The 24,562-nt window shown below is 44.1% G+C and overlaps 2 protein-coding genes across 3 annotated transcripts; both read right to left on the reverse strand.

Moving 5' to 3' along the window:
- Window positions 1-866: 866 nt before the first annotated feature.
- On the reverse strand, window positions 867-4,251 carry CRYGS (crystallin gamma S). The gene is made up of 3 exons (XM_051996481.1): window positions 4,164-4,251; window positions 3,382-3,773; window positions 867-1,227 (listed from the first exon to the last, which is right to left on the reverse strand). Exons 1-3 carry the CDS (start codon window positions 4,249-4,251, stop codon window positions 955-957), a joined length of 753 nt encoding a protein of 250 aa, XP_051852441.1. The 3' UTR covers window positions 867-954.
- Window positions 4,252-8,463: 4,212 nt separating this feature from the next.
- TBCCD1 (TBCC domain containing 1) lies at window positions 8,464-24,284 on the reverse strand. 2 transcript variants are annotated; one of them, XM_051991820.1, is made up of 8 exons: window positions 23,954-24,284; window positions 19,263-19,643; window positions 17,068-17,223; window positions 14,867-15,233; window positions 12,252-12,438; window positions 11,675-12,172; window positions 9,347-9,484; window positions 8,464-8,909 (listed from the first exon to the last, which is right to left on the reverse strand). In XM_051991820.1, the coding sequence occupies exons 2-7, from the start codon at window positions 19,596-19,598 to the stop codon at window positions 9,355-9,357; spliced, it is 1,674 nt and encodes a 557-aa protein (XP_051847780.1). In that variant the 5' UTR covers window positions 19,599-19,643; window positions 23,954-24,284; the 3' UTR covers window positions 8,464-8,909; window positions 9,347-9,354. The 2 variants fall into 2 exon arrangements, with proteins under 2 accessions (XP_051847780.1, XP_051847778.1); XM_051991818.1 differs by having other exon boundaries at window positions 9,337-9,484; window positions 23,954-24,275.
- Between the last annotated feature and the right edge of the window lie 278 nt (window positions 24,285-24,562).

Raw genomic sequence — 24,562 nt, forward strand, 5'->3', positions numbered from 1 at the left:
GTTGAATTTGGGAGTTAGGAGGTCCAGGAGATGGAGGGGAGAAGGGAGTGTGTTGAGGCATGGAGGATGGCTTAGCCAAAGGTTTGGTGATTGGAAATGAATGCCAGAAAAGCCAAGTGTGCGTGCAGGAGGGAAAAAGGCCGTAATCCTGGGGAGGGATTTACAAACCAAACCGAAGAGAAGGCAGTTGTCCTGGGAGCATATTTACCCTGGCACCTTTGGAACTGGGGGGATAGACCAAGGATAGGGTCCCTTCATACACTGACCATGCACTTTGAGCTCTGTGGGATCACATCTCCAGGCCGCAAGGGACGTCCCCAGTCATCTAGGGATCATCTCCCCTTTCACAGATGAGGAAATAAAGGACGGGAAGTTAAAAGATTGGCTCAGAGTCCCACAGATAACAAGTAGGGAAGCTAGGACCCGGCCCCAGGTCCTCTCCCTGGACAGCCGAGGCCCTTTTCTCCTTGGGCCACAGTGTCTCCTCAATGGCTTAGAAGGTGGAAGACCAGCTTTATAACCACAAATAACTTATTAAAGCGACTTCTGACACTACTGATCACATCTAAATCTAAAATTAACCTTTTAAGCCCTAGGAGTCGTTTTAAAGTTCTAAATTGTAGTAGAGGGAATTCCCACTTTGGGTGTTGGACTTGCCGGTTTAACTCTATTTCTTTCAGAAGGAAAACTCTCACTAACAGCCAATATGAGCTTGTGGGACTCCCAGTGCCGGAGGGAGATGGCAGGTTCTGCAGCTGGACACCGAACCTGGACAAAGGAGTGGCCGATGCCCTCGGACCCCGGGTGGCAGCTCCCTGTTGGAGCCAAGAAGCGCCGGACAGAACCCACTCCAGGCCATCCGCGGGTGCTTCTCCATTGCTTTATTTACAGTTGGGGTTTTGCCCACCGGGCCGCGGCATCCAGCCTCCGTTCCCAACCCCCGGGCGCCCTCCCTCACTCCACGATGCGGCGGAATGACTGAACCGCAGAGCATGGGGAGCCCCAGTCCACAGGCTTCCGGTACTCCTTCTTGTCCAGGAAGTACTGCCGGCCATGATAGTTGGGCTGTTCATAGAAGACCCAGACCCCATCCAGGACCTTACAGGACTGGATCTCCCGGATGTGGAACTGTTCCATGACGGAAGGGCAGTCCTCGGTGGTTTCATACATCTGGCCACTGAAGTCTCCCCTCTCAAAGATCTGGAGCTTATATTGACCTCCACTCGACTGGAAGACAGAGGCAAGAATGAGCACAGGCCCTTAGGGAAGCCCTCAAAAAGAGCAACAGGGTCCGTGACCGCCAATAAGAAGCTCATTAGTCCACTAATTCCCGACTCCCACGCTTCACTGACTAGAGTTAACGAGACAGAAGTGACTTAGCCTCCCATGAGAAATGATCCTAATAATAAAAATTAATTACTCTTTTTTTTTTTTTGCTGAGGCATTTGGGGTTAAGTGACTTATTCAAGGTCACACAGCGAGGAGGTGTTAAGTGTCTGAGACCAGATTTGAACTCAGGTGGGAGCTGGTGCTCTATATCCTAAAATTAATTACTCTTATAAAGACCAAGTTTGAGTCAGAGGAGATATGAGACTGTAACTTCTTCCCATTTTGGCAGAGGAGGGGGACTGGATATAATGTTGAACTTGGTTAGATTGGTTAATTTTACTAATTTCCTCTTTCTTTTGAATTCTTGGTGGTATAGTAACCAGAGGGTTTGATTTGGAGTCAAATCCTATCACAGAAATTTATTAGCTGTGTGACACTGAGTCAGCCACTTGATTGCTCCCAGACTCAGTTTCCTTGTCTGTAAAATGGGGATAATAATAGCATCTACTCTCTAAGGTTTTGTCAGCATCAAAGAGGTACCATGTTCACCTACGTCATTGTGTTAGATAAATATTGGCCATCACCATCGTTCTTTGCAATAAGAGATGACTCTTTGGGTGGGGAAAAGGTTAGGTTATGTTGAGAAGTAAAAAATTAAAGCTATTAATACAAACTAGGGAAAAACAATCACTTGTCAAACTTGGCAACCCAAAAGGGCAATGGAAATGAATGGGAACTTCTGTCTCAAATCTAGGCCCAGAATAGGCCCATAGAGTATTATTGGTCTAATATAGAGTCTAGTATAAAATGGTCCTTAGGTTTTTTTAATTGAAGACAATAAATATTAAGTTTCCACTCAGGGTAAACAATTATGTTAGAAGCCAGGATGACAAAGACAAAACATGAATCATTCCCTGCCCGTAGGGAGCTTCTAGTCTACTGGGGAGATAACAGTGGGTTTACAAGAATATATAAAGAATATACAAGGTAATCCAATGTCATTTCAAGAGGAAGACAGGCAAATGACTGGAGGGATTCAGAAAGCCTTTGTACAGGAATCAGCGGCTGAGCTGTGCTTTGAAAAAGAATGAAGGAGGAAGGTGGAGGGGAAGAAGTGAACTCCAGAAATACTGGACCACTTGGTTAAGGCATGGCATATAATTGTGTGATTATAACTAAGAGACAGGTTAATCCGTGATAAGCTGGAGAATCCAAAAGAAGGCGTATCAAATTGGGAACCGTTCGACACACTGCCCACCCATAAGACCAAAGACTCATGATGAAAAATGCATCCACCTCCAGGTTAGGGGACAGTTGACTTTGTGTGTGTGCTGAAGCATATTTTCATTCCTTTTCTAGCTTTTTGCCATTTTTTTTTTTCATTTTCTTCCTGGACAAGCCTAATGTGGCGATTTGTTGCACATGATTCCTATTTGTAGTGGGTTTTATTTTTATTCACTTCTTTTTGGGTAGGGGAGTGAATGGAAAGAGAAACTCTGGAATTGAAAATAAGATAAAATTGAATAAAAAAGGAGGGGTAGGAGGAGAAGGAGAAGATAATGAAGAAGGAATAAGAGGAGAAGGAAAGGAGGAGGAGGAGGAAAAGGAAGTGAAGAAATAGGAGGAAGAAGAGGAGGAGGAAGAAAAGGAAGTGGAGAAATAGGAGGAAGAGGAGAAGGAGGAAGAGGAGAAAAGAAGAAAAAGGAGGAGAAGGAAGAAAAGGAGGAGGAGAAGATAAAGGAAGACGAGTAGAAGAAGAACACAAGAAGGAGAAGAAGAGAAAAAGAAAGAAGGAGGAGGAGGAAAAGGAGGAAGAAGAGGAAGAGGAGGAGGAGGAGAGAAGAAGAAAAAGAAGAAGGAAAAAAAAAAGGAGGAGGAGAAGGAAGGGGAGGAGAAGAAAAGGAGGAGGAGGAAGAGGAGAAGAAAAGGAAAGAGGAAAAAGAAAGAAGAGAAAGAAGAAAAAAAGAATGAGAAGAAAAGAAGGAAAGGAGAAGAAAAAGGAGAGAAGTAGCAGCAGCAGCAGCAGCAATAGCCTTTGTCTCAGAGACTCACCAGATGGATGACCTTGCAGGAGCTAAGCCGGTCATTGAGCCCCTTCCAGTGATGGTAATCAGGGTATTCACCCTGAGTTAAGATGTACATGTTCCCAGCAAAATTAGGCCTTTCATAAACTACCCAGGCCCCACCGGCCACTCGGATGGAGTTGCAGCAACTCAGATAGGTGTGGAAATCAGCACAGTCACTGTCACAGTCATAGTGGTGACCTTGGAAGTTCTTGTCGTCATAGAAAGTAATCTGAAACACAACGCCCACCAGGCCAACAAGTAAGGGAAGGCCTTGACTCAACCATAACACAAAAGAGTAATTCCTTTTCCTAAAAAGCAGCCAGATAGAACACTGGGGAGAGAGCTGGATTTGGAGCCAGGAAGACCTGAGTTCAAATACTGCCTTAGACTTGCTCTTTCTACCCTCTCAGTCTCAGTTTCCTTATCTGTAAAATGGAAATAAAATAGCATTTACTTCCCAAAGTTGTGAGAATCAAGTAATATAATATTTGTAAAATACTTTGCAAAGCCTTAAGAGCTATTTCAATGATAGCTACTGTTATGGAGATAAGTTGGGGATATCAGAGGGGAGCACTAAGATTAAGGGGACCTAGGAAAGCTAAGATAGCACAGATCTGGCAACAGCAACAACAACTTACTATGGCATGAGGCATTACAACATCTGCCCTCAAGGAGTTTACATTCTGCTGGAGGAATCTTTAAAAGCAAATCTGTGGCAAGGAGTTGGCCATCCGGGAGGAACTCCTCAGACACAGAGGAGCATCTCACGGCCTCCGGGGGCCCTCAGGGCTGACTTGCCTAGTGCCGGGATGGGTCTAAGTGGGACCTGGCTCTGAGTTCGAGGACACTTTGCCATCCCATAGCACTAGACTGTTAATGCAGAAGGATGCAGTCTGTATTCAAATGAGTAGATTCTTGATGATTTGGGGAGGAGGGAGAAGGAAGAGCCCATTGTGGATGAGGAAAGGCTTCTGGGAGGAGACGTCAGAGCTCAGAGATCGAGGGCTTGAAAGGGCCCTTGGAGGCTATCTGAAAATGAGGAAACAGGCCTCGAGGGGCCTAGGATACAGGTCTCAGGACCAGAACAACATTGGATGCCGTCCAATATTAGAGATGAGGAAACTGGGTCAGATGATGTGGCAAGAATCTTCTGATTCTTTCTCACTGTATGACCTCACTTACCCTCAACTGCCCCAACAAACAACCCCCCGAGAAAGATGGTTCTGGCAGCTGAGTGGAGGAAAAACTAGAGAGAGTCAGAGAACAGGGCTGGTGATGAAGGGATGTATCTGGGAGATGTTACCAACCTGGCAAGAGACTGGCTATGGAGGGTGAGAGGAGTCGGGGATGGCAGCTAAGTGGAGATCTCGACCCTGGGCGTGGCGGTGCCCTTGACAATAACAGGGAAGTCTGGGAGAGGAGAAGGTAACGAGTTCTCTCCTGCACATGCTGAGAATAAGATGTTTACGAAACTTCAGTTTGATCCAATAAGAAGTCGGAGGTGGGAACCCAGAGGTTGAGAGGGAGGTTAGGGTGAGGACATCTGAGAGTCTTCTGCATAACTGGGTCTAGAACGGGTCTGGAAGAAGACGAGAGGGCCCAGGAGGGAGCTCAGGAAAACGATGTGTCACAAAATGCTAGACTGGAAGTCAGAACATCTGGGTCAGGAAGAACCTTCATGGAAAGACTACGTAAGATCCTATTGGGCTCCTGCCCAAGTTTTCCTCCAGCATGAGGTCCATGAGCCCCAGGACTCCTCTCTTTGGACCCGATCTGTGAGAAGAAGCTGATAATTTCCATTTCAAAAGCGATCGCCCCACCTGGTGGCAGGCTTTGCTTCACTGAACACGGGGCAGTAATTCTTCAAAATTGGGCTAATGTCTACGGGGGACAAATCCAGGAAAGGGGGGAGAAGGCATAGCAAAAAATGGGGGAGGGACTGGGAGATCAATGAGAGAGAATGAGATAACCTCATTTTAAAGGGCCATTTCTTTTTAGTTGACACAAGGCCCTAGACTTGAAAGAGGACAGTGGAAAGATGGCTTTCCTTGCTTGGCCACTTATTGCCTGGGTGCCAGTAGGCCTCCGTTTCTCCCTCTCTGAAAGGAAGAGATTAGGCAAGATGGTCTCCGAGGCGCTTTTGAAATCCAGGACCCTGTGTAGCTGCACTCTGTGTGACTGTAGGAAAGTGGCTTCCTATAAACTGCTTGCATTTTTGTTTTCCTTCCCGGGTTATTTCTACCTTCTGAATTCAATTCTCCCTGTGCAACAAGAAAACTGTTCGGTTCTGCACACATATATTGTATCTAGGATATACTGTAACCTATTCAACATGTAAAGGACTGCTTGCCACCTGGGGGAGGGGGTGGAGGGAGGAAGGGGAAAAATCGGAACAGAAGTTGAGTGCAAGGGATAATGCTGTAAAAAATTACCCTGGCATGGGTTCTGTCAATAAAAAGTTATTTAAAAAAAAAAAAAAAAAAAAAAAAGAAAGTGGCTTCCCTCTCTGAGCCAGCTCTAAATCTTAGGATCTGTACAAAACCTCCATGAAAGTAAAAGAGATAATAACCCTGAAAGCCAGACCTGACAATACATGTGTCTAAGAATCTACCTAATAGTAATAATAATGAAGGAGGAAGAGGAAAAAAAGGAGAAGGAAGAATAGAAAAAAAAAAAAAAGAAAATAGGAGGAAAGAGAAGGAGGAGCAGGAGGAAAAGAGAGAAAGAAGAGGGAAAGAAAAGAAAAAGAAGAAAAAAGGAGAAGAGGAGAAAGAGAAAGAGGAGAGTGGTTCTATTTCTAACTCACTTTTGCTTTGTGTTCCTGGGCAAGTCACTTAATCTCTGTTTGGGTCAGTTTCCCCATCTGGAAAATGGGAATACCTCTCCCAGGGTGGTGTGAGCTCAAATGAGATAATTGTAAAGCATGTAGCCTGGCATAATGTAGAAATATATAAATATGTAATATGTATTATGTTTACATATATAGTAGGTTATATAAATAAATAGTAACATATAAATGTTAACTATTAGCTATGAGACTAGTTTGCAAAGCAGATGATCATCTAAATTGGTGGAGGGAGTTTACTCACTGGGAAGAACCCATATGATCCAATCACAGGCCTAGTCCTTAATAATAAAGCAATAATCATAGTAATTCAGTCTAAAAAAATAAAGGAGTTGATTAATGTAATAAATATACAACAGAAAGAAGAAAATGAGTAAATGGCCTAATGTTTAATAAACAAAGACACAAAGGAACTGAGAACAAGAATTCACTATGTGGTCAGAATTTCTGGGAAAACTAGAAAGTAAACTGGCAGAAATTAGGAATAGGCCCACACTTTACACCACATACCAAGATGAACTCAGAATAGATATATGATTTAGACATAAAGGGTGATATTATAAGCAAATTAAAAGATGATAGAAAAAAATTACCTGTCAGATCTATAGATAGGGAGTTTATGACCAAACTATATATAGAAAGGATCATGGGAGGTAAAATGGATAATTTGGATTGCATTAGATAAAAAAATTGTTTCACAAACAAAACCAAAGCTGCCAAATTTTGAAGGAAAAATAAAGAAAACAGGAAAAAAAATTATAAAAAATTTCTCTGATTTCTGCTTTCTCAAATATACAGAGAATTGAATCTAAAATTATAAAAATGAAAACCACTCTCTAATCAACAAATGGTCAAAGAATATGAATAGGCAGTTTTCAGAAGAAGAAAAGCTATCAATAATCATTTAGGGAAAATATTCTAAATCATTATTAATTAGAGAAATACATATTAAGACATCTCGGAGATACCATCACACATACATCAGATTGGCTAAGATGACAGAAAAGAAAAAAGGACACATGCTGGAGGGGATGTGGAAAAACTAGTGGTGGAATTGTAAACTGATTCAACCATTCTGGAGAACAATTTGTAGATATATCCAAAGGCCATAAAACTGCATCGCATTTGGCCTACCAATACTACTACTGATCTGTATCCCAAAGAAATCAAAGAGAGGGAAAAGGATCTATTTGTACCCAAAAATACTTACAGCAGCTATTTTTTTGTAGTGGCAAAGAATTAGAAATCAAGGAGATGCTCATCGATTATGGTTTATGAGTGTGATGGAACACTGTAGTGCTATAAGAAATGATGAGTAGGATGCTTTCAGAAAAATCCAGGAAGATTTACATGAACTGATGCAAGATGAAGAGAGCAACACCAGAATACTGCACATAGTAACAGCAATACTGTAACAATGACCAACAGTGAGAGACTTACTTACTATGATCAAAACAATGATCCAGGACAAATTCAAAGAACTCATGATAAAAAAAAATGCTGGCCACTTCCAGAGAGAAAACTGATGGATTCAGAACGAAGACGACACCATATTTTTTTCCATTACTTTTCTTGGTTTTAAATTTCACAACATATATAATGTGGAAATGTTATGCATGACTTCATAAGTATTGCTTGTCTTCTTAATAATGAAGGAAGAGGGAAAAAGAGGGAAAAAATTTGTAACTGAAAATTTAAAAAAAAAAAAACACTACTTTAAGCATTTACCCCTTTTCCTTAAATAAAGGAAAGAAGTTTCTCTAACAAAATGTAAACTTTATTTTGACGCCACAGAATAGCTCTACTTGAAAATATCAGGCATAAAGGTAGAAGCTCTATATTCTCACAAGAAAGCAAAAATACTTTTTACAATTAATTACAACTTTGAACAGAGAATAAACATTATTTTTTTTAAAAAAAAAATTCATCGTTTCACAGATTAAACGCTAGAACAATCTCTATATAAAAATATTTCTTCTGACTTTTATACACCAAGAAATAACAACATATATACATATGCATATTTCCATCAAAAAAGTTTTAAAGGCATACCAAACTGCAGTAAATAAAAACTATCTTTCATTAGTTCTACAAGGAGAACTTCTTTGCTTCCAAATAAAAGCTATTCATTTGTAACTCGACAGTCTAATACTTCAGTATAAAAATAATAACATAGAACTGTTGCTACCAACTTTGTTATCTTCAAAATGATAAAAATTGGCATTCTTTGGTTTGTGATATCCTTTATTTATATGGCCAATTTGTTTCCAATTCCACTTATGTTGTAAAAAGAGAGTAAGAGACTTAAATCAAGCAAAAGTTTCAAACAGGACAATTAACCTCAATGGAGCCCAGTGCTAACAGCTGCCCTGATAGTTCCCTTCTTACCTTTGAGATGCAAGAATTTTTTTAATGTGGCATGTGTCCTGTACCCTGCTGGTAACAGAACATCAACATTTTAATATCAGTCATTCTGCTTCATATTTTCTCAGAAAGCACAGGAACACCCCGAATCATTAACATTGTGAAAAAATTCACAATGAATTTCAATCTGTTTTGAGGTGTGTGGGGAAAAAGATTGGGTTCACGTGTAATTCCTTTTCTTGCTGGGCTTGTCCATTCTCTCTAGCTCCCTTGTCTGATCCCATCAGATACTCCCCTCTTGATACCTAATAGAATAAGACAAAACAATGTAATAAATGTGCCAGTTATAAACCCTTTCCCCCAGACATTAGCATATGTTTCTGTCTTGTATGGTCTTCCATTTGTCTCGTAGGCTGCCAGGAAGCAGGAATCAAGCGTTGTTTTGGCTTAAGTCTGGAAATATACTGGACATGTATATGTCCCTGAGAAGCATTAGTTGTCTCTCTGGAGCAAACTAAGAAGAAAAGGATTGGAAAAGGAGCCATAAAGGGGATATGGGACCCAAAAGGTGTGTGAGAGACAAGTGGGGACAAGAGAAGCAACAGTCTGAGGATGGAATTTAAAGAGCGTTCTCCTGTGACGTCCAGCCCTTATCCTACCAGCTTGTTGGGTTATTTCTTGTTAAAATAGAGAAAGTACTTTGAAATGTCCCGTATAAAAATAAAGTCCCACCATGGCTTGCAGCACGTCTTATCCTGCGGCCTGTTTCGACCCGGCTGCAGGAGGCACGAGGCTGTCCAGCTGCTGGCTCTGCCCTGTGTTAATCAGCCATTCGTAAAACTTGTTCTCAACCAGCACCTGGAATTGCTTCCTCTGATCCCTAAAATGAAGGATATGGGGATAAGGAAGAAAAAAAGCCATGAGGGCATTACTAACTCCTCAGATAACATTTTTTATTCTAGATCATTATCAGTCACATGATTCTCTCTATCGGCTGAATTATTTTCCATATTCCATTTCCTCTCCCACTGAACAGCCTCTATACTTGGAACCTCAAGGTCATAAAATTAACCCACAGCCCCCCCAAAATTCCATCATGTCACAGCCATTTCTTCTTCCCGAGGTCCATTACTTCAAGTGCTATGAAAAGGAAATGGACCGGGCCGAGAGGATTCTTTACAAAGAGACGTGGATGTGGATGTTACTGCCGTTTTTTGTTCTGCTATTTGTCTACAGAAGATCCCGTTCTAGGATCTCTCCAGACAAAGCAGTCCTTTGTCTTCTCACTTGGGACCACTCAAGACAGAAAAGTCTTGTCTAACAAGATGCCCTGAAGTGGCCTTTTTGGTCCTTTCTTTGGACTTTGCTACTAAGTCTCAGCAGCCTTCTCCCCCTGTCCTTGCAGCTCCCTTCTCAATTGGATGATCAGAAACACCTTAAGCTCAACATGTCCAAAATAACACATCCTCTTCTCCCCAACCTTCCTCCCCTCCCATCAGCCCAGGATCTCAGACTCCCAAGCAGGGCATCATCTAGGACTCCTCCCTCTCTCTTCTCTCCCACACTCCCCCCCAGACCTGCCCGTTTGCTCTGCAGACTCTCCTGACTGCCCCCTTCTTCATGATTACTGCAGGAGTCCATCCTCTCAGCCACTGAAGGGACTTTTCTCAAACGTGGGTCCAATCATGTCTCCCCGTGGCTCCCCACTGCCCACTGCCCTTTGTCTAGAGCTGAAAGCCCCTCACAGCCTCGGCCCTTCTGATCTCACTTTCCCATACCTAGTCCTTCATTCACTGCAGTTCCGGGTGTCTCTCCTGCCTGGGATGCTCTCTCCTCTGCTCCAATTGCTAATCTCACTCATTTCTTTTAGATCCCAACTAGCTTCCCCCAAACCTTCTAAATCCCAAAGCCTTTCCTCCATTAGTTATCTCCAGTTTATTCTGCATAGAACTTTGTATATATTTGTTTCTTGTCTCCCCCAACAGACCGTAAGGTCCTTGAGGACAAGGAAAGCCTTTTGACTCATAGCACCAGGACTTAGGCCAGAATCAGTGCTTCATAAATGCTTGCCTGACTTTTTTCCACTGATGAGTTCCTTGCTAAACCTTACTGCGAGAAGGGCCAGACCATGGCCTGTGCCAAGTCCCTACAGAGTCCTTTCCTTTGCCTTTCTTTGACTCCCCAGGGCTTAGCATGGTGCCTGTCATGGGGTCAGTGTTCCCTAAATGCCTGCTGACTGACGACCGCCCAGTGACAACTTCAGGATGCTGGATTCAGCAAAAAGCAGGGGCAGATGCATCCTGAACGGCTGCCAACTGCTGTCCAATGTCATCCAAAGTCTCCAAGGTAACTCATCACAAAGTCGTGGAAATCCACACAAAGAGAAGCTGATTGGTTTCCGAGTGAACGGCCCAGCTCCCGAGCCAACAGTCCTCTGAGGATGGGTCCCACCTTCTTTCTGTTTATCCCCCTCTGATGTTCCTCTTTGGAACATTCTTCCAAGCACCCCCCTCAAATCCTCCCCACCCCAGCCTGCCTTTTCTCCTTAGAATGTGAGCTCTCTGAGGGGGCGACGGGCTGTCTCGCCTGCTCCTGTCAGCACCTCCAGCACTCAAGGACGCCTGGCACACAGCAGTAAATGATTAATAAAGGCCTTTTTGGGCATTTATTATTTCGTGCCAAAATCTTGCAGCTCATTATCTGATTCAAACCCACCACAGGACATCTCTGATGATCAGGCTCATTTCTTCTGTCTGCACCCCACAGCCCCGCACCTGGGTTTCTGTTGTCTTATAGCATTCCCTGGTTGCCCACCTCATTTTCCCAACCCCATTATCAGCCACTCCAGGGCAGGATGCGGGCCTCTGGTGGCCCTGGCACACCACACACTGTTTAGGAGACACAGACTTTAAACAAATGGCCACAGAGAAGCCTGGACTCCAGCCCTCTGAGGGAAGACTCGGGGCCCCGGAACCAGAAAATTACAGTGCTGATGGTTTGCAAAGAAGGAGGTTTTCAGCCATGTTTTATGCACCAAATCTATTCTTGTTATTAGGAAGGAGCCACTCACTTTGTCAAACCCGCCTCTTTCACCGTCTTCTGCCAGATCTGTATCTTCTGCTCGCGCTGGCCCAGGGCCTTCTGATAGGCTGGTGGAAGCCCCCCTGGAATCTCGGTCGTGTCCCCTTCCATCTCAAATGGAATCACGAACACATAGAACTCACAGGGAGGTAGCAGCCGGAAGATCCTGGCGTCGTTATTCTCCCTGCACACGACCATCGGCTTGTCCCAGTAGTTGGGCACCGTGGCGAGCCCGGTCTTGGCCATGTGGTCTTCCAGCATGGGGTAGTGGGTGTGGAAAGGCGCGAACGTCACCATCTGGTTGCCGGCGAGGAGGAGGGGGCGCGTGGGCGTCAGAACGTGGAAGGTGCAGCCCGAGGTGGAGGAGACGGACAAGCGATGGCAAACCGCGATGACCTTCACGTTGTCGCAGCCGTGCAGGTGCAGCGCGGTCTGCACGGGCCCTAGCACCAGCGTGCTGTTCCTGCATTTCTCCACGGTCACCGACCTAGAGACACAAGGGCGGGATGTGACCAGGAGGCTTTCCTACCCAGGGAAACGCAAGCGCGCGCGACAATCCCGCTTACCGTAAAGGCGACAGCAGGTATATGAAAGACTCATTGCAACGGTGAATCTTCACATGGGCTCCGACCAAGGTCTCTGAGCTCTTGGCCAGGGTCTGCTTGTACACCTGGGTCATCACCACGATGCGGTGGATCTTGGGGGCCACGTGTGTGTTACAAGCAATCTTGGCTCTCTTGGTGGTTCCTTCAACTGCAAATACACACACACACGCACACACAAGAATTAAATACAGTTTAATGGAATAATTTAGAGTGGAGCATCAGGAGACATTCATATGTGAGCAACAAGCACACCAGACAAGTAGGTGAAACAAGGCCACAAAATGTGTCCTGGAGCCCCCCAGAAGCCATGTCCCATTTCCCAATTGAGCTGGACAGTATCTTGTTAAAGCCCAACAGTCTCTAGTTGCTTTCTCCCTTCCATCCCCATCCTCTGACAACCAGGGTCAAACCCACCATCTGCTTTCCCCATCACTGCTTAAGCATTGCTGGAAAAAGCTTCAAAGTCACATGGATCTGGCACATGACAAACTGATGCTCCTGAAGTGGACCTTGGCTGCTTCCAGATCCTTCCTATGACCTGTTTCAAGCACCTTCTTTATTCCTAAAGCCTCTAATCCTCCCCTCCCCTTCCTCGCTCTCACCTCCAACTTACTGAGTTGCTGGTCCTCTAACCATGAGATTCTTGCTCAATAATCATCAAATGAACATACTACTATAGGAAATGAATTCGATCAACTTCAACGTGATTGGTAAAAACAAGACCAGGAGACACAAGTGAACAGTAATTAAATACAGGATGGTCCACATTATCTGCAGGGGCAAATCAAAGAGCTGAAATGCCCCAGTGCAACAAGCAACATGATTTTCTGGGACTTTCTGATCCCTTAGAATTGTAAAGGGTGTTACTGCTAAGTGGCCACCAGGAAACCAACCGCACAGATTAGTGCACTGGCTGCTGAGGGGTCACCTGCCTATCACAGGTCTTTCACCACTCCAGTCCATCCTCCATTCATCCACTAAAAGGATCTGTCTAAAGTACAAGATCTCAGGAACAAAGAGAAAACCTTTTATTTGGCCTTCAAAGCCCTTCACAACCTTTTCATTCTTTTTACACATGACTCCCCAACATGCACTCTTGGATACGGCACCATCGGTCTCCTGGCTGGTTGACCAACAAGACTTTCTATCTTTCGACCTTGGGAATCTGCAGCGATGGCCCTCCAGGCCCAGAATGCTCTCCCTTCCTCTGCTGACCTCCTTGGCTCCCTAAATCTCACTAAAATCTCACCTTAAACCTTCCTAGCTAACCCCTCTTAATTTTAGTGCTCTCCTTCTTTTAATGACTTTCTACTTATCCAAGATGTACTTTTTGTCCCTCTTTGTTTGCATGTTCTCTCCCTTATTAGATTGTGAGCTCTGTTAAGAGCAGGGACTGTCTTTTTCCCCTTTTTGTGCCTCCCCCCCCCAAGATTGACCACAGTGTCTTCTTGCACAATTTCATAAAAGTTTATTATTGATTCTCTACACATACACATACAGCAGATGAAAAAGCAGCGGATTCTGCAAAGAATCCAAGAAGAATTATCTAAATAAAATCAATCTGTCTTATAATACTTGGTAACATCCATTTAAAGAAAAATGGATAAAAGTAATGACTGAGAAATAGTGAGCTGGAAAACTTAGTCAGGAGGGGAAAGGTCACTATAGAGAAACCTCAAATCTAGACACTTTTATGACTCATTACTCTGGTGGAAGTCACTCTCATATCAGCTACCTGTGTACAATAAGACCTATTGACTTAGTAGAGAAAAGTTCAAAATTATTGTGAAATGAGCTTCATAAAAAGGAGAAAAATAAGAAGTAATGAAGGCATTTGCAGCCTGACCTATTTAAACAGATCAAAGGCACTAAAAAATGGGAAATGGATAAAAGAATTACACTTTTCAAACAAAAGTTTAACCATTATCTTAAAAGGGAGCCCCAAAGTGCCTACAAAATGGCTCCCAATGACAAAAATCATGATCTACTTGCCAGGTCAGGAAACACAGCATTCAATGTCACCAGTTTAGAACAGAAGCTTATTTGCAAAATCTCCGAGGAAGATAGAGGATTCTGAACATAATAATTTCACAAATAGGAAGAGAGAATGAAGGTGATGGACACAATTGTTTCAAAAGGAGGGAGAAACATGGGAGATGAGGGAAAATTAACTGAAATAAAGGTTGGTGAGAGAACCAACAAGCAAAGTCATCTCAAGGTCACCATTTAAAGATGAAACTGAAAAGATCAATTTAAAAAATGTTTTAACCAATTCATTTTGGCACCAAGGACAAAGCAGAACATAATCACATTTGAATTCTAGCATCACAGAAAAGCTTCTTGAGGCAATAGAAATGACACCGAATGAAGAAAAACAGGAAAAGCAGAATAAGATAATTTGCTTAAACATTTTAGGCCATTTCTTTGAGGATGGTGTTACTTTAAGACAAAAGAGAAAAGGGACATCTTCCTGTTCTCTGACTCTTTTTTGAGGTAGACACAGAAGACACAGAATCATTTAGATTCCAGAAACAACTAATCATCCTGCTGGAGATGCACAAGAACTTAGAACCTACCTTGCTGAGCCCAAGCCAGCTTCTTCCCAGTCTTGAGGCAAGCCGATGTACCAAACGGGTTGGCAGTCAAACAGCACCTGAGCCAGGCTTCCAGCTTCGAGAAGGAGAAGGTTTTGGAAATCTTCGAGAAGCCGCTCTCTGAATGCAGAGGCTGCCATAGAGCGAGCTCGTGGATCGGATAGACCTTCCTGGCTTTGCTGACGGTGCCCTCAATGAGAAAGCTGAGGGCCTGCACAGCCTCGGGACAGACCTGGCTGTTGTGGGTGCAGTGGGAGGAATCGGAGAGCTGCTCTGGGTCCAAAAGGAGCTCCAGGAGATCGGACAGATGGTTATAGACAAAGGCTTGGTGGCTGCAATCATTCCAGGTCTAAAAAATCAAAAGAAAGGAGTCTTAATGAAGGAAGACCTTTTCTAATACCTTAACACTGGATAGGAGGCAGCTAGCTAGCTGAGTGCACAGAGCACCAGGCCTGGAGTCAGCAAGACCCAGCTCAAACCCAGCCTCAGACACTTGCTGGCTGTGTGACCCCAGGCAAGTCATTTCACCCTGTTTGTCTTATCAAATGAGCAGGAGAAGAAAATGGCCAACAGCACTGCATTGCCTCTGCCAAGAAAACCCCTTGGGCTATATTATCCAATTTAAGTACAATTGGACATGACTTAATGACTCAACAACAACAAAACATTGGATCCAACACATTCTTTTTAAAAAGCATCTGCAGGACAGGGAGGAAAAGGAGTCAGCTGATGGAATTTATCTTTACTCAGTTATTCAAAAGTATTCTTAAAGTCTCAGATTAAACACACTGCAAAGGCAAACAACTAATCATAACAGATCCTTGCGTAGCTTAGGAAACACTTGCTTTAATCGTTTAAAAGCAGATATTTCACCAAACTTTGGAGCTTAAAGAGGGATGAGGGACCCTCCCTGAACAAAAAAAATGCTTTTGAGAGGAAGCCCCAGCACCACAGTGTGTGTGACATAGTGCTTATCCAGTTGCCAAGAATAACATTTTCAAATACCACACAATTCCACCTGGCTCATCCCTGTATTTTTTTTTTTTTCAGGAAGATCTAGACCCCTAATTCCATCTGTGTTGCTACACACCAAGACCTCATGGAGAAGCTATGTTCTGAGAGTTGGTTGTGGGAGTGAGAGAGGAAATGATATACCCACGCTGCTGTTTTGTGTCAGAGGCAGGATTTGAAACCAGGTATTCCCAGTTCTTCCAAAGCTGGCGCCATGTTGCCTCTCACATGACCACAAAATGATGGGTTGGATGGACTCTTAGTCACCCACAAAATGGGAGTTTTGCACAAAAGATAATGCAATTCCATCCCTCTGCATGGCCTGACACTGGGAAACTGTAATACTTAGCCTCCAAGCTGCTCTGTGGGGGCTGTCCCACCCGGCCTACAGGCTGACTGTCTATAAAACAAGGCAGTGATATTGGATAAACAAGCAAAGCCCCACCTTGTGCTGCTTATAAGGAGCACACCTAAAAAACCAAAGCCACTCAGAGAATTAAAATGAGGGGGGGAACCACTCATATTATCAGACAAAGCAAAAACAAACATATATATATATGTATGTATGTATGTATGTATTAGAGAAAACATATATAATTAGAAAAAAATTAGAGAAAACAAGGAAACTACATTTGGGCAAAAAGAGCCACAGATCTCATTACTTCTTCTATAGCATTTAAAACTTTTAAAAATCCTTTTGGAGACATAGCTAACCTCTCTTTATAAAGGGTAATCACATAATACTTTTTAAACGCTTTATGTTCACAATGAGATTGTTAAATTTACCTTTGGACTGCAATGTCCTGGCCAGTCACCTGATGATTGACACCATTCAGTTTATCCCAGCATCTGGCATACAGTAGGTACTTAATAAATACTTTTTGAATGACTTGTTATTGATAATAAACGTATTGGAGTTCAAAACAATAATCTTACCAAAAATGCAAATAGCAAGGGTTCATGTATTTTTAAAAGGATGAGAAATTTAACCACACATGGGTAGCTTCTCCATCAACACACACAGGAAAGCTGAGGACTGACAATCCTCCTCCTCTCTCACCAACAGATTACTGACTCAAAATGGAATCCCAAACCATGGGATCCCAGGCTCAGTGTGATCAACATGTGATCTGTTCACAAAGCTATCATGATGTCTGAACCACAATAAGTACCTTATTATGACAGATGGATTTTCCAGTCAAGTCCGGGGATGGAGATCTGTTTCTGGGACTTGGCCACTCTTCCCCAATCAAAGACGTTCTTAAGGAAACCTTATTTAACTGTTGTATATACAAAAATAGCAGGAACTGAAGAGTGTCCACTGAAAGCTGTCCAAGAAGGAAATAAGAAACTATTAACATTTTTATCTCCACAAAATCAACAACCAGGCTACAATTAAATAGAGAAGTCACATTTCATTTCACCAGAAGATAAAGAACTGAAGTATAAGATCATTCACTATGTGTTAGTTAAAAAGCTGGGGACGGTTAGGTGGTGCAATGGATAGAGCACCAGCCCCAGAATCAGGAGGAATATGAGTTCAAATTCAGCCTCAGCTGCTTAATAGCTGTGTGATCTTGGGCATGTCACTTAACAATAATTGCTTCTAGGAAAAAAAAAAAAGGCAAAACTGTAGGGATTTAAAAAATTGAATCAATTACCTAAAAAACATGCAAGAAGACAGCTGAGAGGCTTCTGTAGTCACCCTCAGAAATGACAAGAAAATGTTATATTTAGTAATTTTTTAAAATTACTATTAAATTTTTTTAAGTTCTTTGTTTCAAAAGTTACAAATTCAATTTTATAGGTTTTTTTTTAATAAAACCTAATTATCATTTAAAATCAAATTCTATATTATGCATAGTTTACAAATCCCATTAACAGTTAAATTTAAGCAGAACTGAAAAAATATAAGGAAGTTTGAATTTTTTGAGCTTTCCTTCCTAAGCATGTAAAGATTCTGTTAGAATAGAAACAAAACAAAAAAAATTAAACTATTTTTAAAACATCAGTACAAGTGAACCAGAAGAAGATGGTCCAAATGCCTTATTTTTTATGATCTATTCAAATTCTGTTAGTCACATGGCGAGCCAAATTTGCTTTAGTCCTTCATTCCTTGATCATTCCTTGGTTAATTAGTTGCTCTGCCCTGGACAATGTGGAACAACTTCCTGTTCCCTGGTCTGCTCTTCTGAATATCCCTTTTTGCTCTGTTTTCCAGAAATGGTGACAGGGTCACACAAAGTCATTCATAAATGTGCCTGATGCCCTCTGGAGACTAAATGCTGACACCTGTAAAGGACACAGTCGCTCACTGAAAATTTAAAGGGAACAAAGAAGAAAACTGAACAGTCTTCCAAGAGAGCAACCAAGAGATGTTATACATGAGATAACCCTGAAAAGTTAGGAGGTATTTGGGAAATGGGATTTTCAAAAACAAAAGTATCTCTAAGCTCACTTGGTTTGCAGATTAGCAAATTAATGACACAAATCCCCATAAATTGTCTATAACATCTGGGTGCATCATAGACCAGATGCTACTTGCTCTAGGGCACTCCCACTTTCCCCTCAAGTTTTATTCATTTCAGTTTCTGGGTCAAAATTCTAAGTGCAAATCCTGTTTTATTTTGGGTTTTTTGGTAGCAATGGTTCTTGAGTTGAGTCTCCAATGTGAATTACATCATATATGGCACATTAAAAAAAATCTGGCATACTAAGCCACAGGGGAATTTTGTGGATGTTAGGAAACATGGATTGTAAGCCCAGCTTGGTCACGACCTGGCTGGGCAGCCTTGATTAGGTTACTTCATTGATCTTTTTTATTGATCTCAAAAAAGCTGGCCCACAGAATCCAAAGGTCCCCTCAACCTGATATTTTAGGCAACTTGGTTCCTCTACCACAACTAAACTTAGCATTTTCTACTTCGTGTCATTATATGACAGGCTACAGGCTGTATGGAAAAGTGGACGGAAAAACCTGACCTGACCTCTCTGTAAAAGTTAAAGCCTCCGTGCTGACCCAAAATTTGCTTTTACAGGGAAATCCACATCTTGGTGCCCCAGGAAACTCTTGAAGACAAAGTTGCACAAAAGTTTCCTACATGAATGAAATCACAGCCTGGGGTTTGCTCCTCTACCAAGGATGATGTATTTAAAGCCATTTAATCTGAAAAATTAACTATGGAAGAACCAGGCTTCCCTTCTGGGCTGGCCCACCTGCTTCCCTTCCCCGTGGGATCACTGTTTTGCCAGGGAGGAGCAGGTGGTCAGGCTGCAGCACTAGCAGCAGACGCTAGGCGCTCATTGCTCTGAGCTCACAGAGCTTCTGTCCTGCTGGAACCCCCCAAAAGCGGGGCACAGACTCTACCTTGCTCCTCTGCTTCTCCACATCTTCCTCACACGCGCAGCTCGATATCAGCTCAGCCCACTCCAGCCGCTCCTCGGGGGTCCTCGCCACCAGACTATCGAAGATTTCAAAGTAAAGCCAGGCTATGTCCTTGGCCAACTGCAGCTTGCCACAGGCGATGTGCTTCCACGTGGGCCAGAAGAGGCGCGGGTAGCCTCCCTCCCTGGCTCGAGTTCGAACATATGTGGAGATCTTTCTGAGATAGTGAAGGCTGAACTTGGCTGGAGGAGGGAGGGGCAAAGTGCCCACTATAAACGGTTCTGTTCTCACCCACAGGTGGACAGCCGACTGCTCCATTTTAACTCAGACACCATCTGTGTCTCAAGAGGCTCCTTTGCAAACCTAGGAAACAAAGTTTCTGGATGAATTAACTGAAAACAAAAACACGCATACGTTTTTCAGTGAGACGCCGACAACATATTGAACTATTTTTAAATGAACAACAGACAAAAGTAGCACACGAGAGACCCAGAGTTTTGGCAAAATGAATTATGAGCAGCTGGCATTACTTAAAAACAATTCCTACCTGTATGGCTTATAGTATTTTAGAGGAAATTAAAGGCAAGAAGTATGAATCTGTGCCTAACTAATTATGCTCACAAGAAACTACTCCACTTGACTGAAATGAATGCAATCATTTTATAAGATTTTAGAATTAAGACTGGAAGGGAACTCAGTGCTGGAATCTACTCTTTTTATTTTATAAGAAAAGTGAGGTCCAGAGTTTAAGTGGTTTGCCTAAGATCAGGAGAGTATTATCAAGTCCTGTAGGGTTAGGAGAAAATATCAGATTATGTAAATGGTTTAAAAGCAATTTGTGTGGAACAGCCTGGAGAGTCTTCTATGATGATATGCTTGTTGTAAGACAGTCTCCCAAAGGAGAATAACGGAAGATTCTGGGCAGTAAAACCAGTCCAAAAGAGAGCTTGTGAGACAATAACACAGTTATCCCCAACACCTTTAAGGGTGAAAATAAAGGGATGACAAAACCAAGAAGACAAATGGAAAATCTGCAAAGATTTGCACAACCAAGTGTTTTCTCTGTCAACAACAGTGGAGTCAGTATGTCTGGCCTCTGAGAATGACCCCGGGTGGGCTTCTGGAGAGGCAGAAGCCAGAGAGAAGAAAGAGGGTTAAATGTGACATTCAGGTAAGAGAGCTTGAGGAGGTCTGTTCCAAAGGAAACACTGTCAGAAGGGCAAAGAGGGATTGATTCCCCTCAAGGAGAGGAAATGACACTAGTGGGAAACATTCTAGGACCCCGTCAATACTGGGCACAGCTGGGAAAGAGGACGATGACTGCTGTTGTGCCCGCCCACCCGCATGCCACTTTGTAATCAGCCACATGGGCACCATTGGCACCCTCGGAAACGAGGTGTATCAGCAGGAAATCGGCAGCTTTTTGCCCGCAATATTTCCCACTGAACTGCATCTTTACCATCACACGCATAACTGGAACATGTAGAGAACACATAGACAATAGTGTTGGCTTTTAAAAAGCATGTGAATCAACAGAGAAAAATGCCCTCTTGTTCTATTCTCTCCTGCAAGGTATCTCCCACAATCTTCTGTCAGTCAATGAACACACTTTAAGCATCTCCTGAGCTCCAGGCACCGGGCCAAGTGCTGGGGATACAAAGAGAGAGAAAAGTCTTCTGAGAGCCTTTGACAGACATAGGACAATCGTGTTCGGTGACCCAGTATCACAAGAGGGGCCCACGCAGGACGAGGCAAGTTCGCCAGCAGCATTGGCTGCGGTTGTTGTGGGTCCCTTGTGCTCCAAGAGGACCATGACATTAGGGAGCTGACGCCGTGACGGGTAAGTGTGTTGGACTTGCTCCCCATCCTCTCCCTGCGGTCAGAGGTAGATCAAGATCCACTGTGATGGAGGAGTTTGGCCTGACCATCCACACGTCAAAATGGACAGATCAGAACACCTGCCCCTCAGTATAGGTATTGAGGAAAAATAATACAAATAAAGCAGTTGGGTTCACAATTAAATAACAGGCTGGAAGCCTCCAGGAAATGACAGTCCCGAGCTTCTCCCAGAAACAAAAGTTTCTCTTGCTAACAACTAAAAACTAATGCGGGTTTGTATGGTTGTGAGACACCTGCACGATAATCCCTGAAGAACTATGAAGGCTAGAGCGCAGACACACGACGGGAGCCAATGAAGCTCTCCCATAGCAGTTGGGCTTCCATCAGGGAATGTGCAGCAGGAAAGGAAGACAGGTAGTTACATGGTGAGGAATGAGACAGCCCGAGGGCTCCAGGGTTCCTCAGATGTCAGCACAAAGCAAAGATGCCCTCTAGCAGATTAAATGGTCCCCTGTAGTAAATTAATGGAAGGACATGGACAAGAGTCATACTCAACAGGATGACAATCTGCAAAGCAGCAAGACTGTCTGGAACTATGGGAACCCAGAAGTGAGAGAAAATGCAGACGAGACTGGAGGACTTCAGATGATCCTGATCTCAATGAAATAAGAGACCAAAAACAAGGCAAGTCTTTCAAAAGCTCAGACCGTAGGCCTGCTGCACACTAATCACCGGGGATGCCACAAAAAAACAATCCTTGCCCTCAGCGAGCTTATACTCTTCTGAGAGAGATACAATGGCTGGAGATGGGGATAAGCTAATTTGAAAATAAGATAACTTAAAAGTATGATGGGGTGTGTGTGTGTGTGTGTGTGTGTATGTAAAGATAAAGAGAATATTAACAATAGAGGCAATAAATTGTACTTCAGTGATGTCCGAGGGAAGCCTGGAAGGAACAAGCCCCTACCCTGCTTTATCAAGTCCAGAACATGGATGCCCACAGTCTGCTGGACTACCTACTGTGTCCCATTTTAAAAGGGACACTGAAAAGCTGCCATGAATTAGAAAAAGTCAATCATTGACCTTTTCTGGCTGTTTCCGGAGTCACAATCTTGTTCCAAGATCACGGCAAATCTCTTGAAGTGCATTGCCAGGACTATGAAGATACAGGGAAGTTATGTGGAAGGGACATGAGGGGTTTTACCCTAGACGGGCTCTCTGAGGACATCAAATGGCAAGGATACTAAGGGAATCCATGTCCCTGCTGAAAGAGAGAAATCAGTGAGATCCACAGCTATCAACAAAATGGAAATGGCCTGAAAGATCAATAGCTTGACTGATAAACAAAAAGTGACTGGTTCCATGATAGCCTGCAGATGCTAACTGGAGCTAAGGCGTTCCAGAGGGAAAACTTCCTCCACTCCTTCGAAGGATTTAAGGAATGGGGAGTTTGTTTCTCCTTTTTCCGATCCTGTTTTATCTTGCTACTTCCTCAGCCTTTATCTATCCAGCTGCCAGGATTCACCAAAAAATGTGCTCTTCATCAAGAGTATTTCTCCTTGCTACTATTTCCTGGATGACTGGAAAATGCCACAGGGCTGTATTGATTATTCTGAGGAAACTAAGAGGCAAAAACATTTCAAAAACTATTAATGGAATATTATGGATCCTTCCTTCCTTCCCTGTGGGAAAAGAAAAGATAAAGTTTTTTGGTTTTTTTCATTCATCTTTTCCTCCTCACTGAGGAGAAATTGCTAATAAAATGAACTAAGGCGAAGTTCATGCAGGTGGAATAAATTCTGCCTCTGAAACACATCAAAAAGGCTATTGTGCTGAAATCTTTCCCCTCAGGGATCCTTGGAAAACAAGCCAATAAAGAAGGTAAAGGGACAATAAGGAGGAGGATAAGGGAACTGGAACGAGGCTGCATGGAGGGAACCTGAGATGTTTATTTTGGAGAAGAAAGAACACGATGGGAAGACGCCGATTGTATTCTTGAAAGGCTGTAGAGCAGAACCAGACTGGTTCCATTTAGTTCCAGAGTGTGCAATGTGGACAAATGGGTCAAAGCGGGACAGATTCTGGGTTCTCCAGAAGAAGAGTCTCCCCACTTCCAGCAGAGGCACCCCTGAATAAGAGCCCAGACCAGAGCAAGTGCGGGGTCCCCAGGGACTCCTAACTTTCCTCCTCCTGTTTCACAAGCCATCCTGCAGAGGAAAGGGGGGGGGCCTCTGAGACTCCCATCGCTTGCTGCCTTTGGGGTGCAGACCCCTGTGTTCAGAGAGAGGAAAGCCGGTTCTGGGGTTCTATCCGGGTGAAGCCCAGGGGCACAGCTCCCAGTGCAGGGGGCACCCGCCGACCCTCCTGGCTCCGGGAGGTCACCTGACACTGCCCCCCCATCCTGAGGCTGTCGGACCCTCCTCCAAGGAGGCCGTGAGTTCACCCACAGAACGACGGCATTAACCTCCCCCCGACAAGACCTTTCCAACTGGGGAGTCAGCGTGACACCCCCCCCACACTTTACAGGGGAGAAGCTGTGATGCCCCTGAAAATGAAGCCATAGGACCCCCCCCTCAATGGTGTCAATCTGGGACCTTCCCTCTCCAATGAGAAGAAACTTGGTTCCCCCTTAAAAGGGGGGGTGAAGGACCCCCCTTAAAGTGGAGGGCACGGGATGACCCCGCAATGGGGAAGAACCTCACCCCTCTCAAATGGGGAGTCCTGAAACCCTCTTCCATTAAATGCGGAGGAGGGTATTACGGGTCAACCCGGAGCCGCCCTCTGAAGGGGTATGTGACCCCCACCCTCCTAGACCCCCGGGTCCTGGCCGTTACCTGCAGTCAGCGCTGGGTCAGAGCAGGGGGCGGGGCTCGAGGGACTGCCCCAACACAAGCCCGCGCCTGTGCAGAGTCTTTCTCTGCGGAGGCTGAGGGGGACCACGGCGCAGGCGCACAGGCATAGCAGGAGAGACTAGAGTCCGCCGGGAGGCCTAGAGAGGCCGCCGGCGGCTTCTTCCGGAAACTGCTCGAGTTTCGACCGGCTGGACGAGAGGTCACGTGACGCTTCTCGGCTCTCACGTGGATAACCCCGGCTTCGGAAGTAAAACACTGGCTAAGATTTATGGTGAGAGCTCAATAAAGAGACAGTTGTAGTTCATCCCCGACTTGGAAAAAAAACTAAGCTTCCTGTTCCCTAGACAAGGAGTGCCGTAAAACTCCCAATGATTGGCTCGGGATTAGATAAAAGGAGCTACCGCTTCTAGGCATTGGCAAAGCCAGACAGGAGGCGGGGCTCACAAAAAGCGCTACTGTCCGCAATTGGTCAGCAGCCCTTCATTTTGCTCCAATCCGAGAGCCGTTTCTGTCTGTCAGGAAAAGAAGGGGGCGCTGCGACTCCGGTGACGCTGCTGTCTGTGATTGGTCAGCCCTAGGATGCCGCTCTCC

This window comes from Antechinus flavipes, chromosome 4 (assembly GCF_016432865.1).
Source record: "Antechinus flavipes isolate AdamAnt ecotype Samford, QLD, Australia chromosome 4, AdamAnt_v2, whole genome shotgun sequence".
Classification (NCBI taxonomy): Eukaryota; Metazoa; Chordata; class Mammalia; order Dasyuromorphia; family Dasyuridae; genus Antechinus; species Antechinus flavipes.

Excerpts from the sequence above, each read along its gene's own strand:
- TBCCD1 (XM_051991820.1), bottom strand. The coding sequence starts at position 19,598 with ATGGAGCAGTCGGCTGTCCACCTGTGGGTGAGAACAGAACCGTTTATA. Across the intron at positions 15,234-17,067 it reads AATCCATCTGTCATAATAAG|ACCTGGAATGATTGCAGCCA; the intron begins GTACTTATTGTG and ends TTGATTTTTTAG. Across the intron at positions 12,439-14,866 it reads GCTGGCTTGGGCTCAGCAAG|TTGAAGGAACCACCAAGAGA; the intron begins GTAGGTTCTAAG and ends GTGTATTTGCAG.
- CRYGS (XM_051996481.1), bottom strand. The coding sequence starts at position 4,251 with ATGGCAAAGTGTCCTCGAACTCAGAGCCAGGTCCCACTTAGACCCATC. Across the intron at positions 3,774-4,163 it reads CCTGAGGGCCCCCGGAGGCC|TATTTGAACTCAGGTCTTCC; the intron begins GTGAGATGCTCC and ends AGTCTAAGGCAG. Across the intron at positions 1,228-3,381 it reads CCTGCAAGGTCATCCATCTG|TCGAGTGGAGGTCAATATAA; the intron begins GTGAGTCTCTGA and ends TCTGTCTTCCAG.